Source organism: Euwallacea similis, chromosome 3 (genome assembly GCF_039881205.1).
Source record: "Euwallacea similis isolate ESF13 chromosome 3, ESF131.1, whole genome shotgun sequence".
Taxonomy (NCBI): domain Eukaryota; kingdom Metazoa; phylum Arthropoda; class Insecta; order Coleoptera; family Curculionidae; genus Euwallacea; species Euwallacea similis.
Genome location: NC_089611.1, coordinates 7862127 through 7875589, shown reverse-complemented (window position 1 = coordinate 7875589; position 13463 = coordinate 7862127). Strand labels below are relative to the sequence as shown.

The following is a 13463-nucleotide window of genomic DNA, read 5'->3' as shown; positions in this document are numbered from 1 at the left end:
GCCGTCTCCATCCCAACATATTCCTTGGAAAGAGTGAAAAGATTTATCACGGATTTAGTAAACATTGACATAGCAACGAAAGTATACAGGGTATATCAGCATCGTTCTGCCAACTGCTTACTGTAGGTTCCTGTGACCGAAATCAGGTATAAAGTTTATATAAACAAATGTCCAATTAGCCTTTAGTTTCGAGATACAGAGTGTTAAGGTTTAAGAAAAAAATGTGTTTTTATTTTTTAACTTTCAACGGCTTAAAATTTTTTAACCAAATTTCGTACATTTGTTTAACATATCGCTAGGTATAATTCAAAAAATTATCAGCTTCAACCATTCACCAGTGATGGAGATATGGGTGTCATATTTCCTTTTTAGTCATAGAAAATTGTAACACTCAATATAATATTTCGTTTAAAGTAGTCCGTCATGTGCACCAATATGTTTAGCAAATTTTTTGTCTTTTCTTAGTTTGCCGTATTTCAAGTAGTTCAGTCATAATTTTTTTCCTTGATTAAGTGCATTTTTACAACTCAAGTAAAGAAAAGAAGTTTTTAATTTGAAAATGATAATGACAATAAACTGGACACTATATGCAATTACAATGCCACTGTGATGCTTTGATCGCACTGTATTATATGCTAAACACATTGGCGCACATGACGGACTACTTTAAACGAAATATTATACTGAGTGTTGCAATTTTTTATAACACCCATATCTCCACCACTGGTAAATGGTTGAAGTTAATATTTTTTTGAATTATACCACCGATGTGCTAAACAAATATGCGAAGTTTTATTTAAAAATTTTAAGCCGTTTGGAAGTTAAAAAAAAACTTTTTTTTCTTAAACTTTAACCCTCCATTTCGAAACTAAAGGCTAATTGGACATTTGTTTATATAAACTTTATACCTTATTTGGGTTACAGCAACCTACAGCAAGCAGTTGGCAGAGCGATTCTGATACATCTTGTATAAAGCAAATAAAATTGAATTGGAAGTCATGTATTTAAGGATTGACACTTAAAAGGACAGATAGAGGTCGGAGATTGATCGACCTACATGAACTCCACGCCAAACTAATACAATCATGGATTTTATTATTTTGGCGTGTTCTTCACGGCACTTCACAAAGCGATATGTGCTCTAGATACTCCACTAACTTTAACCAAAATGGAACACTTAATATTGGAAATAGCCTAGATATAAAGAAAATAAAGTGGGAAACGTAAAAGTTACATGGAAGGCACTACAACATTATGAACATAGACCAGACAGATACACCAAGAACATACACGTTTCTGAAAGATGGGCAGCCATATCCTAAAACAGAGTTTTATAGTTGCAATACAGGATCCATGTTATTCTTATTTACCTACTTACCAGAATTGGTACTAGAGAACAAGTAGTTTAAGTTGTAATATGATGTATGTATTCACACAGACCAAACAATCATCCATTATATACCAGACCAAAATAGCGAAGACCACTTATTTAATTGATATAACAGCTTCATAAGATCAAAGCGTTTTTAAAGGTATACAGAAAAAAAGAGTAAATATTAGGAACTTACATTAAAAACAGACAGATTGGGAAAATAGAAAATGGTGTGGATTATCTACTTCATAATATCAGCAATCGGCATTACTCCGCACAAGTTCACAAAACATCTAGAAAGACTTCAACTACGATGGGATGCATTGCACAGCCCAAAAAACATTCGGGCTGTATACGTGTAACATTATGAAATCATAATTCAATTAAAATAGTTCTTCCGGTAAATTTAGCTATTCCTGGTTTTTGGAAAAAAAAATAAGCGGATGGTCCATCAAACTATGAATGTTCAGAGCTACCTCCACTTAATAATAATATATATATTAATAAGTATGATAATGTTGATGATAATGGTAATGGTAATCCTAGTGACAATAATAGTGATAATGATGATGATGATGGTAATAACAACAGTAACGCAAGTGGCAGCGAGGTTTCTACTAACTGCTTTGGGCTGTGTCGTGCCCACGGAACAAATTTAAACTAGATCGCATCGCAGAATCGCCCGCTTTATAAAGAGGAATGACAGTGACCACTGCAGAGAACACACCACTTTGAAAAGGTGCGTTGATTGCCTCGACCAACATACAGATAGAGTAACGTCTAGCAACCTCAAACGAACCCGAGTAGGAATATTGTCCCATCTAAACGTTCCCTTATCGTCCATAAGGTCCAAAGCAACTCCTGATCTCATGGATATTCACAGGGAGAAGAAAAAGTGACATCTCAACGAAAATTGCAGTACAGCTGCCCCTCAAAAAATAGAGTTTAGAGTAAGCGCCCCAACTATGGCCTCGTGATCCGAGATACCCACACTGTACCGAGCAGACCGGAACAATGTTAAAACATACGTGGTCACTGATGATAGCGGTAGAATCCGAGTTTGCACAGTAGGGTCGAAAGAAGTCAAAATGCTCTTCAAGCCCAAACAGAGAGTAGAAGATTTAGGGGAGCTAATATTCGAGCCAATAAAAGCGACACATTTCGTGTCCCGCTTCTATTGGCTAATCTAAGATGTGAGGGCCATAAATATATTTCATGACATGGTGTATATCCAATTTCTTCCACTAATATAATAGACTTAAAAAAAGTGAAGTAAACCTCCCAAATTAAATATATTATAGATGGAATCCCAAACAAAAAAGTCAATGCGTCGTAAATCATAACGTCAATGGTGCCGTTTCATTGGCCATTCATTACCATGGTAATCACGGGTGAAATAACAATGAAGATGACGAGAACATTGTAGTCGACTTCTTCATTAGCTCGTTAGATAAATCACAGGTCATATACGTGTCGTTATTAACCCATTATTAGCAATGACGTAAGTAAGGAGTGGAAAAACATTTTTTTCCAAGTGACCTTAAACTGGAACATTATGTACCCTAGAACACACACACTTACTGCTTCTTTAACGCTCAGGAGTACAAGTAGTTCCATGAATTCACCCATCACTGACGACATGGTAATTCAATGCTAAATCGATTATCATATCGCGATGCTACAACGTCGTAGCGCTTAAAATCTGAAGAGCTGCCTGAGACAAAGGTGATCTCTAGAAGCAGAACTTCAAAGTTCCTGGAGGTATTAAAAGTGAATGAGGTCTCAATATTTGTGACTAAACTAATTACCTCAAAACACTGTTTGTAATAATTGCAATAGTAATAGATATTTATGTATCATTCAGATTTATGTTACTTGAAGTACATAGTTATATTACTTGAAGTGCTGATTTATGTTACTTGAAACCATGGCGCTTCGCTCAGTTGTTGACATCAGTTTCACTTCGACCTTTAATCGCTGAACTCGGTACATAGTACATAGTTACATTCCTTGAAGTACAGATTTATGTTACTTGATGTCATTGCGTTTCGCTCAGTTGTTGACATCAGTTTCACTTCGACCTTTAATCGCTAAGCTCAGTACAAAAACACCCATTTTTACTCCCTGTAACGTAAATGTAATATTCGTTTCACGGTCAATAACCTACAAAGCGAAAAGCACCATTTTCTATTTTTAGATTTACAAGTTCAAAAATACGTAATTATACTGATGGCTAAAAAAATTGACTCGGAATTCTATTTTACAAATATTTAATAATTTAACATCACATTTAACAAGTCGTCACAATGATTAGATTTTACGGAAAAACAAACAATAAAAGATATGACTATTAATTTATTTGTCACTATTCACATGGTTATGATAGACGTTTTATTATTTTACAAAAAGTATAACATTTTAAGCTCCACTTCAAAACTATATGAAAAAACAAATTTTTATTTTATAAAAAAATCTTCCCCTTCAACAATAGTAATCACACCATAACAAACTAAATCCTAATAAATGCTCAATCAGTCTCTAAAATAGGAAACATATGGCACAAAACGTTCACTCTTATCGTACAATTATTTGGCCTATGTAATTTTAAAGCATTCACAGCTAAAGTCCATTTGAAGACTCTGGTAGAATCGAATATAGCTAAACCCACTGAGGATGATACTAAACCCTATAGTTTCTCTAAACACCGACTGTTAGTGAGCAACTCTCTGGTAAGCCGCCACACCTGTTTGGCTGCATTCTCCAAAGCACTAGGAGATTTCCCCTTGAACAAGTCCAGATTTGGTATGAAGTAGTGCGGGCACCTCCGACATTGCAAACAGGATATCAGCTGCAGGTATATACCGTTAATTCTATCTCCTATGCACGACTCATCCCACTCACTCTCCCTTGGATGTTTCTCACATTCATACAACAGAAGTGTCTTCAAGTGATAGCTCGTAACGGGGTTTCCTGGAAGATCCAAATGTCGGTCCCGTAGGGTCTTTAGGATACTCAAACACCTCCTGCGACAACCTCCCTGGAGAAGCCTGTTTTCAGCTTCTAAGAAGGAAAGCACCCAAGCATCTCCTTCCATGGCAGACTGTTTTCCTTGAGCTGCGATACTTTCTTTGCTTAACAGGTCGAAGCCTTCTGTTTTGACTTCAGCCACAAGACTGGGATGCGGCCAAGGAATGTGAGGTAATGGCCAGTGGGCAGCTGACCTTGGCCAAACTCCTGAACATTTGAAAGCTGGAGTTATTTGAACTATATACCTCTCTCTAATGCGCAGCTTTACTTCAGTTGTGTCGGCAATCATTTTTACGGAATCTCTATAAGAACACTTATCACAGGCTTGAGCGACTAGAGTTTGGAACCTCGATCTAATCTTTCGGGCTGACAAGTAACCAGAGGCTGTAATGAACTCCACCCACAGAGACATTGAGCGCTTTCTGCCGTCGCTAAGCTTTAAAACTGCACAACCGGGCAACGTACCATCGTCAACAAAATTAAACACCCCCATTTGATTCAGGTACAGCACCACTTCGAACTCAACCGGGGAAATTACTTCGAGTCCTTCATATCTCCCGTTACACTCTGTTAAAGAAGATATGAATCTGGGTTCTTGAACTTCGACCTCTTTAAGCACGTCTTGCACCACTTTACACACTTCACGGATCGTTTTTGCAATGGTTCCCATTCGAGTTTGAACCCGTTCACCGTAATATTTGTTGACTTGATAGAGCATTTTCGATTGTGCAGCCAGCATGTCAGCCGGGACCAACATGGTTGAGTTTCGCTGTTGCCCGGGTGCCAACTAGACTTGTCAAACAGGTAAAGCCCGTCTTGGGTGGATCCACAAGAGGAGGAACGGCTATGCCCCGCCTCACTGCGCATTACAATTTTCTCGGAGTTGCGCACTGAAACGCGATATTATCGACTTTGCGTTGTTAGGATCCGCCTTAATGTATAATGTATTGCCATTAGAGAGGTTTGTCTCTGATAAAGCGTATTTACTGTACAAGAAATATAAATTGGCAAAATATTGTTAGCTTTTTATGAACAATATTTTTTTCTGGGTCTTCTCATTAAGTGTGACGCTTGATACAACAACAAGACTAACGTTATTTAATATGTGAAGTAACGACAGCAGCCGCCATTTTGTAACATAAATCGGCGGGAAATTTTACAGCAAGAAGTAACCTAAGCACTATTTGTTTAAGCTGACAATGACAATGTCCCTACAGAACTGATTAACGAAACAGAAAAGTACGTTGTCAGATTGAATTAAATAAAGATAAGGATGTGCAGCATGGGAATCTCATAAACGGTAATAGATACAGACTTAGTTAAATGGGAAAAAAATTTCGCATTCGAGGGAGTAGTTTGATGATGCAAGCAAATAAATAAAATTATTTTTGATTTTTCAGTTATTTTGAAAAAACAGATAGTATAAACTTTTCATCTGAAAAATTTGATATCGTACATTGTTACTTTTTGTGTCATAATAATATAAATGAAGCAGATCGTAAGTATTAAGGTGTTTACGAAAGAAGAATTCAGCCAAATCGTAAAGTTTTCGGAGGATTTATAAGAAATTTTAAGGCATACGAATCGTTAAAAAGCCGGTAACAAGCGGCGAAAACGCTGTAAGGAAGAATAAGAAAAACATACCGTTGCTTACTCACTGTTACCGTTACTGCGGTTACTCAAAATCACAGGTTGAGTTTTTTTGCGCAATCAAAAATAACATCCCTTTAAATTGAGAATTTGTCAGGGACCCTGACACGGTGATAATGAAACACGAAGAACATTTTGCAGATAGTACATATGGGAATGTGTCGATGATCAAAATTTTCCAAATAAAATTATTTGATCAGAGGGAGAATCAATCGACAAGCAGTGAAATTTCCGGTAGAAAAAATACGCATTACTGGTCTAGGAAGGTCCCTGTGACCACCGGATTGCGTATTACCAACATCGCTTTGAATATTGTTGAAGTCATTGTTATATACATTCGTACTTAACAGTAAAAAGGAGTGATAAGATAATATTCAAGAAAGTGTAAATACAGTCAGAAACAATAACCAAAAGTTAAGTAAATATGCTAACTATAGATATCTGGATTGTCTCCTAATACATATATTATGCACTTTACTGTTTCAAATAATAGTACACTTCACTAAATAAAAATGTTGCTGTTTTCAGATTTTACTTGATGGGCGGGGCTCATCAAGAAAGTTATACCAACAAAAGATTTAACATGCACGGAACCGTTTAATTGAAAATATCTCAAAAACCGTTAAAGCTACTAGTTCCTTTGGAAAATCATTTGTTATGTGAAGCACTTGAGAGTATCACAATTCGAAAAATATTTAAGTATCGGCACTGGTAAAAAAATAATGTCGTTTTTTGTACCTCGGCAAGGGGCAGGTTGCATCACCTATCAACTAACTTGAAACAGATTTTTAGGTGAATTTATCGCACCATAAACCCTTCGTAGGAGCAATTTAAAGTCTATCTTGCTATTAGAAGGTAGAACTTATATAGTCTTCAGAAGTACGCGACTATTAGAAATCGAATTTTCTAGCATACCCGATTGTCCTCAAATAATAACAACTATTTCCTGAATAAGAAACTATTTTCACTAATCGAGCAATAAAAACTTTTCATATGTACGTATATTCTATAAAGTTGCGAATTTCTCAGTGCAATGGAGCATTTATCTCCGAGGCAAAAAGACCATCGTGGCTCGGAAGTAAAGGGCAGCCGCTTCAATGCATCAAAAGAAATAAAGACGTTTCAATGGGATAATCCGTCAATACATTCGAGGCTCAGTAACCAAACGACGTGACAATGTCGCCTTTGGCGCTTTTGATGTTCTTTTTGTCGTGGGTTGGTAATAGATCAGGGGGGCTTGTGGACCGTTTTTACTTTGTTTTGTTTTGCTGTGACTTGCTTGCACCAATAGCAGAAAGGTAATTTAACCGAGTGATTTGAGGTTTGAAAGTACATATAGATAAAGTTTTAGAAACTAAAACGCTAAGTATGAACAAGGTGTGTCTATTGAACCTAGAAATGCAGGTTTTCAATAACAATTCCTTCAATTAGAAAACAAATTAATAGATTATTCGCTCTTTTGAAAGCTATTTAAGGAGACCATTCAAAATATGTAATAATAGGGTGTCTCATTAAATATATGATGCACAAAACATATATGACATATGATGCGGAAAAAAACGCGCTCCGCCACTGGATTTTATGGCAAAAGAACTCGTTTTCACTTTTCACGATATCTTGTTGGATAAATAAAATAATGGACAGGTCCCAAAATACAGAATCTTTAAAACCTACTGTATCTACGAAATCAAGATAACGACAATCTGTCTATCACAGTCAATGTTTGTTTCATAAAAATCGATCACAGGATTGCAAAAACTGAACGTCTATAAACGAGTAATAAGCGAGATACATATACAGGGTGTTTCCTAAATACGGTACATAACTTCGGGAGCGTATTCTACAGCTAAAATAAAAGTAATTTTGTTATATAAACTATATCCCAAAAATGATTCGTTGCGGAAATACGGGGTGTGAAAGTTTCTTTAAAAAATTACAATTTTTTAAATATTTCTGAAACTACTCGAGACATTTTAATGAAATTTTGCAGGGTTTGAGAGTTAGCAACGGTGCGTATTTTACGCTAAAAACAGTGGCTGTTGTGTAAGCAGTGGCGTGCAGGCAGGATAATTGCTGGATATTTTAAAGGAAAAATGTGGTACGCCATTGTTCTTTTCCAATATTTTGTTCCTTTTTTAATTATGTGTTCGATTTGGAAGAAAAAAGATCTCTTGACTTTTTTTCGTAGGACGCACCGTTTTCGAGTAAATAAATAAGAAACATTGTAGCTAAATTTTTTCATTATTTTTTATTATTCTTAAGAGAAGAAATACTTGTATGAAGATATGAATTTTCTTGTTGTGCTCTTGCTTGTTTGGTAGCGAAATTGTCGACATTTTACTAGTCACCAACACCGTTTATTTATCTGTGCGTGAGACATTAAAATTCGAAAATGAATAACTTTCACACCCTGTATTTCCGCAACGAAGCATTTTTGGGATATTGTTTATATAACAAAATTACCTTTATTTTAGCTGTAGAATACGCTCCCGAAGTTATGTACCGTACTTAGGAAACACCCTGTATAATCGACTAAATAAGTCTAATCGTTTAGTAACTAGGTTCGTCAAATTGATATTTGAACACGACGTCATTTTGATTAAAAAGACTGCCTGAAATTATTTGGTAAACGAATTGTAGGTTAAAAAGATTTCTAATTGTTTTTATTTTATTATTATTAATTATTGGTATTACTTTTTATGATTATCATATATTTTTTGGTCACAAATTCAAAGGAAATTCCGTTGGAAATTTCTGCCATGCATTTTAATATTTTCTGTTGTGTATTCGGTATCCTCGGGTGTCGGGGATTTGGACTCTTGAGATGGTCAAAGCGAAGTTCTGCAATCTGTCAAATCCTTAGAAGGATCAAACAGTGAGGCTGACTTTTCAAATGGTAGTGCTGTCGACAATGTCAAAACAGCTTGACACTTGAACATACCCAACACACCCCAGGTAAGAAATATTATACTGTGAGTTTAAACGTCCAATGAAGAGAAATACAATCAAATCATAAATTGGAGGAAAATCTGAAGACTTTAAAGCACCATAGTTTTTTTAACTCGTTTTACTATTAATCAATAAAAAGTTAAATAATAAATATACACAATCTCCAATATACATATGTATATAACGAGAACCAAAATGGAGATCCCATAAAAGATGATGGATACAGACTTGGTTAAATGAGAAAAGTAGCCCATTGAAGGAACGTTAATCTCTATCCTTGTCTATCATTTGAAAATCAGTGAAAGAAATACGCATCGATGTTACCTATCGGGTGTTAAATTTTAAAGTTAAAGAATCAAATTTCATTTCATAACCGTTAGGGAATGAGATGATGTTATTGCCAAAATACCTAGGTATATCCAAATACAAGGCACAGTTAAAATATCTTCAAATGTGTGCCATTTTTTTAAGATTTCTTTATCGTATCGCGATATTAGAAAAAATCACGTATGAAACCATTAGAAAAAGTTATTTTGTATAATTCGCGTCACATTGCGGAACCTCTCCTCGCTCGTCCCGTAAAATCCCCACACATACTCGACACATAAAATTATGTATATCCTCACTTAATGGGTATACTAAAAAATTCCTGGTCAAGAATGCTGATTGCAAGATTTGCGAATATTGCATGTATGTCTATGTAACTTAATTCAAAATTAATTCAATACATTATTACAATGTCAACTGATGTGTCAATGTGAAATGTATGAAAATGAACATCTAATCTAGGGGCGAACGTGTTCATGCATGTATATATGTATCATGCTTTTTAGTTACTGTGAGCTGGAAACTTTTATTTTCTCTCTAGTCGGCTAAGTCTACGAATACTTGCTATAATGTATGGCCTTAATTTAGATTCCTGAGGTGGAATTAATGGTTGCTATAAAGACTTTTCATTGGGTAGGTACAGCAGAAGCCTTTCCCGGTCACGCCATGCGATTGCAATCTATACTGTCGCACTTTCACACATTTTACCATTGCAGCAAAATGGAGGAGTCATTAATTTATGAAAATAGTTGCCCGGAAGGAAATTGCGCAGACCTAAGTGCTAAATCTAAAGTAAAGACCAAAAAATATACGCCACTGAAAATAAATAATTAATTCCACCGTCCGAATTAAAAAAAAGTGATATAACGAGCAAAGTTGCAAGTATGCAGGCCATCGATCAGTCGGTTGGTGACAATTTCACGATTCTTGGGAAACGGCGACGTTCTTGTATCATGATGGGATGGAACCTTCATCGGGAAGTTACTCAGGTAGAGAACAGACTGGTTAACGAGTTATACAGTGTCTTAAAAGTCCCAGAATGGTCAAATATTTCAGAAACGGCTTAAGTAAAAATTACCAAATTTTTAATCCGGCGTTCTGGATTTTCGAAACTCATCAATTTCATTTTTTTAAAGCCGATCTATTATTATTACTTTTTAAAAATACAACATTATCAGTTTTTTTTTATATATTTTTAACGCCCTTGTGCTTCTGCATAAAAGCATGAGGAATTAGTGGATAAAAAATTCACCCATTTATTCCATAGGTTGTCTTGGACTCCCAGTTCCAAATCAAATATGAACTTTTGCTTAATTTCTTCAAACATCTGCTTCATTTTGTGGCTATTTATGCTCAATTTCATTCTCTGTTTAATGATAACAAACGTTTTTTTCTCCTTTTCGAGATCTCAATGAGGTGCACAGAACTTAAACAACCCTGTATGAGGGTAGTCCCAGAAGTACCCGGCCTAACACTTAAAGAAAAAGAAATTGGAAAATATTAGATTATTTCTCAATATAGTCTCCTTTGAGATTGACATACTTTTTCCAGCGATGTTCTATTGGCTTCTATATCCTGTTTATAGTAAGAAGTTTCTAATCTTTCAAAATAGGCGTCAACCTAGGACTTCAACCCTTTATCATTGGCAAACCTCTTTCCACCAAGCCATTTTTTCAAGTTTGGAAATAGAAAGTAATCTGAGGGAGTTAAATAGGATGAGTAAGGAAAAAATTCGAAACTAAATTGATTGATTTTGGTTGGCCATCGCGATGACGGAAATATGGATTGGTGCGTTGTCTTGATGAAACAAGACTTCCTTTTTCGCAAAATGCGGGTGCTTTTTCCTATTTTCTTCGCTCAAACGCTGCAATAAATTTGTATAATATTCCTGATTATTGTTTTGCCTTTAGGGAGATAATCAATAAAAATTATCCCATGTGCATCTCAAAAAACTGACGCTATAACCTTTCCTGCAGAGGAACGGTTTTCGTCTTCTTTGGAGCCGATTCTCCCCTTTGAATCAATTGTTTTGACTGCTCTTTCGTCTCAGGTGTGAAGTGATGAACCCATGTTTCATCCATGATTATGAATCGACGCAAAAACTCGACTTTAATGCTACGAAACTTTGCCAAACATTCCCTTTTTGTTCAATTGTGAATAATCGCGGCATTCATGTTGCGCACAGCTTTTTCATATTAAATTGTTCCGTTAAAATGCGATGTAGAATACTTTTTGAAATGCTAATCATGTCTGCTAACTCACGTAATTTTAGCCGATGGCCTTCCAGTACAGTTTTGTGGATTTTCTGTTGTCGGAAAGTTCTCAAGTGGTCACCTCATTGGATTGACCACTGTGGAGTTCGTCTTGGAACCTCGTACGACCGCGTTTAAACTCTGCCACCCAATATTTTATAGTTGTTAGGGAAGGACTAGATTCCCCTAGAGTAGAATCTAACTCCGCTTTGGTACTGGATGGACCAAGACTTTTGAAATGAAAGTATCGAATTACACATCGATTACCAATTTTTTCCATGTTTACAAAATGTCTAAAAACGTTCACTAAAAACGGCTCCAAAACAAACACAAATCAATGTAGTACCTTCAAACTTTAGACATAAGTTTTTTAAGATTAGATTTTTGTAATATGGGCAAATTTTTAGTAAAAAAATCGCCATCTATATGTTAGGCCAGCTACCTCTGGGACTATCTTCGCGAACCTCCACCTGCTGCGGAGTTACAATACCGTCTTTAAATACTATAATTAAAGTATAGTATTTATTAAAGTATACTATAATAAATTATAGTATTCAAATACTTTAAATACTATAATTTAGTAAACATTGCCGTGGTTATTTTTTATTCGAGTGTTATAAATAACCTCAAATTCAATATTTGGTGATTTTTACTTATGCTGGTTATTGGAATATTTCACATTGAAACTTTTGAAAGACACTGTAGGCAGTGGTCTATTATGCCCTATACCAACGCTTTTGTATAGCATCTACAAATACGCAATTTATCAGAAAATTTTTAGGTGGAGTGGTGTAAACTTTTTTCAACGGTTGACAAAAAAAGCGTTCTTTAATGGTACAAAATACACTGTAAGATATCACAGGCTGAAAAGCAACACCTTTGCTGCCTAAACAGTATATACGATCGACGTTTATACAGAGGTCCACAGTTTTAGTTTGTTTATATACCTATTTATTTACAGATGCTACAGAATTATCCTACGCTGTTGTAATGGTGAATTGTCCTATGACATTTCTCCTATTGTGTATAGGAGCTTGTGTGTAGGAGTCAATCTTACTTCTTAGACGAACTTGCACATTTTTTAGCATTTGTCCACAAATGGTCACTGTCGTTATACTGAGAACAACAAACAACATACATATCTGGCACTTGCCTATGCAGGATATTACAAATAATTTGTATTCCTATGTAACCAGAAACCTCAAAACAAACTGAAACTCATCACGTCAAACAAATTTTGTCGTGTCATATTTCTGAAGGGTCTCATTATTCTCATTTCAAGAGTTGTTCTTGTACAATAGGGGAAGAATATTAGTTGAAACATGACTCCCCCTTCTATTTCGGATTATATGCCAATATTAGGACTTGCCTTTGTTTGTGTCACTCAGATTTTGTTCATGATAATCCTCCTAACGTAGCTTCATGAAATATTAGAAAAACTACGTTCGTATGAATATTTTGTAAATAGGAACAACGTTAATGGCTCTTATACGTAACTCCAACAAAACCACTTTAAGAACATCTTTATTTTGGTAAAAACTCAGACCGTAATGGAGATAGTAAATATTATCGAAAACTTGATTTTTTTCACTTTTTGACCGCCCGAGACAGAATATCGGAAATTTCCTAATCTATGAACCATGTGAAACAATAGAAATAAGAAAGAAAACCAATTAAGGATGGTTAGAAACAGAAAAAGATAGCACGAGTCCCCATCGCTATTCGACCATCACAAAAACTGTTTCTGATTGATTCTAATTTGCTATAATTGACAAATCTAAGTCTTGAATTCGTGGGTGTTAAGTTTTTTTGATGAAAATGTATAACTCTACTTTTGCAGAGGTTCAGAATGGCCGGCATTATCTCGTAAAAACACTCGATAACAT

The 13463-nt window shown here is 35.4% G+C and overlaps 2 protein-coding genes across 17 annotated transcripts in view; one reads left to right on the top strand and one right to left on the bottom strand.

The window, feature by feature from the left end:
• Positions 1-13463, top strand: part of rg (rugose) — a 483271-nt gene that overhangs the window by 431749 nt on the left and 38059 nt on the right. The gene's annotated exons all lie outside the window — the stretch shown is intronic.
• LOC136419950 (protein mab-21-like) lies at positions 3660-5196 on the bottom strand. Its single transcript, XM_066406559.1, has one exon. The coding sequence runs from the start codon at positions 5154-5156 to the stop codon at positions 4059-4061; it is 1098 nt and encodes a 365-aa protein (XP_066262656.1). The 5' UTR covers positions 5157-5196; the 3' UTR covers positions 3660-4058.

What these genes read in the sequence shown, in the direction of transcription:
- LOC136419950 (XM_066406559.1), bottom strand. Translation starts at nt 5,156, where the DNA reads ATGTTGGTCCCGGCTGACATGCTGGCTGCACAATCGAAAATGCTCTAT.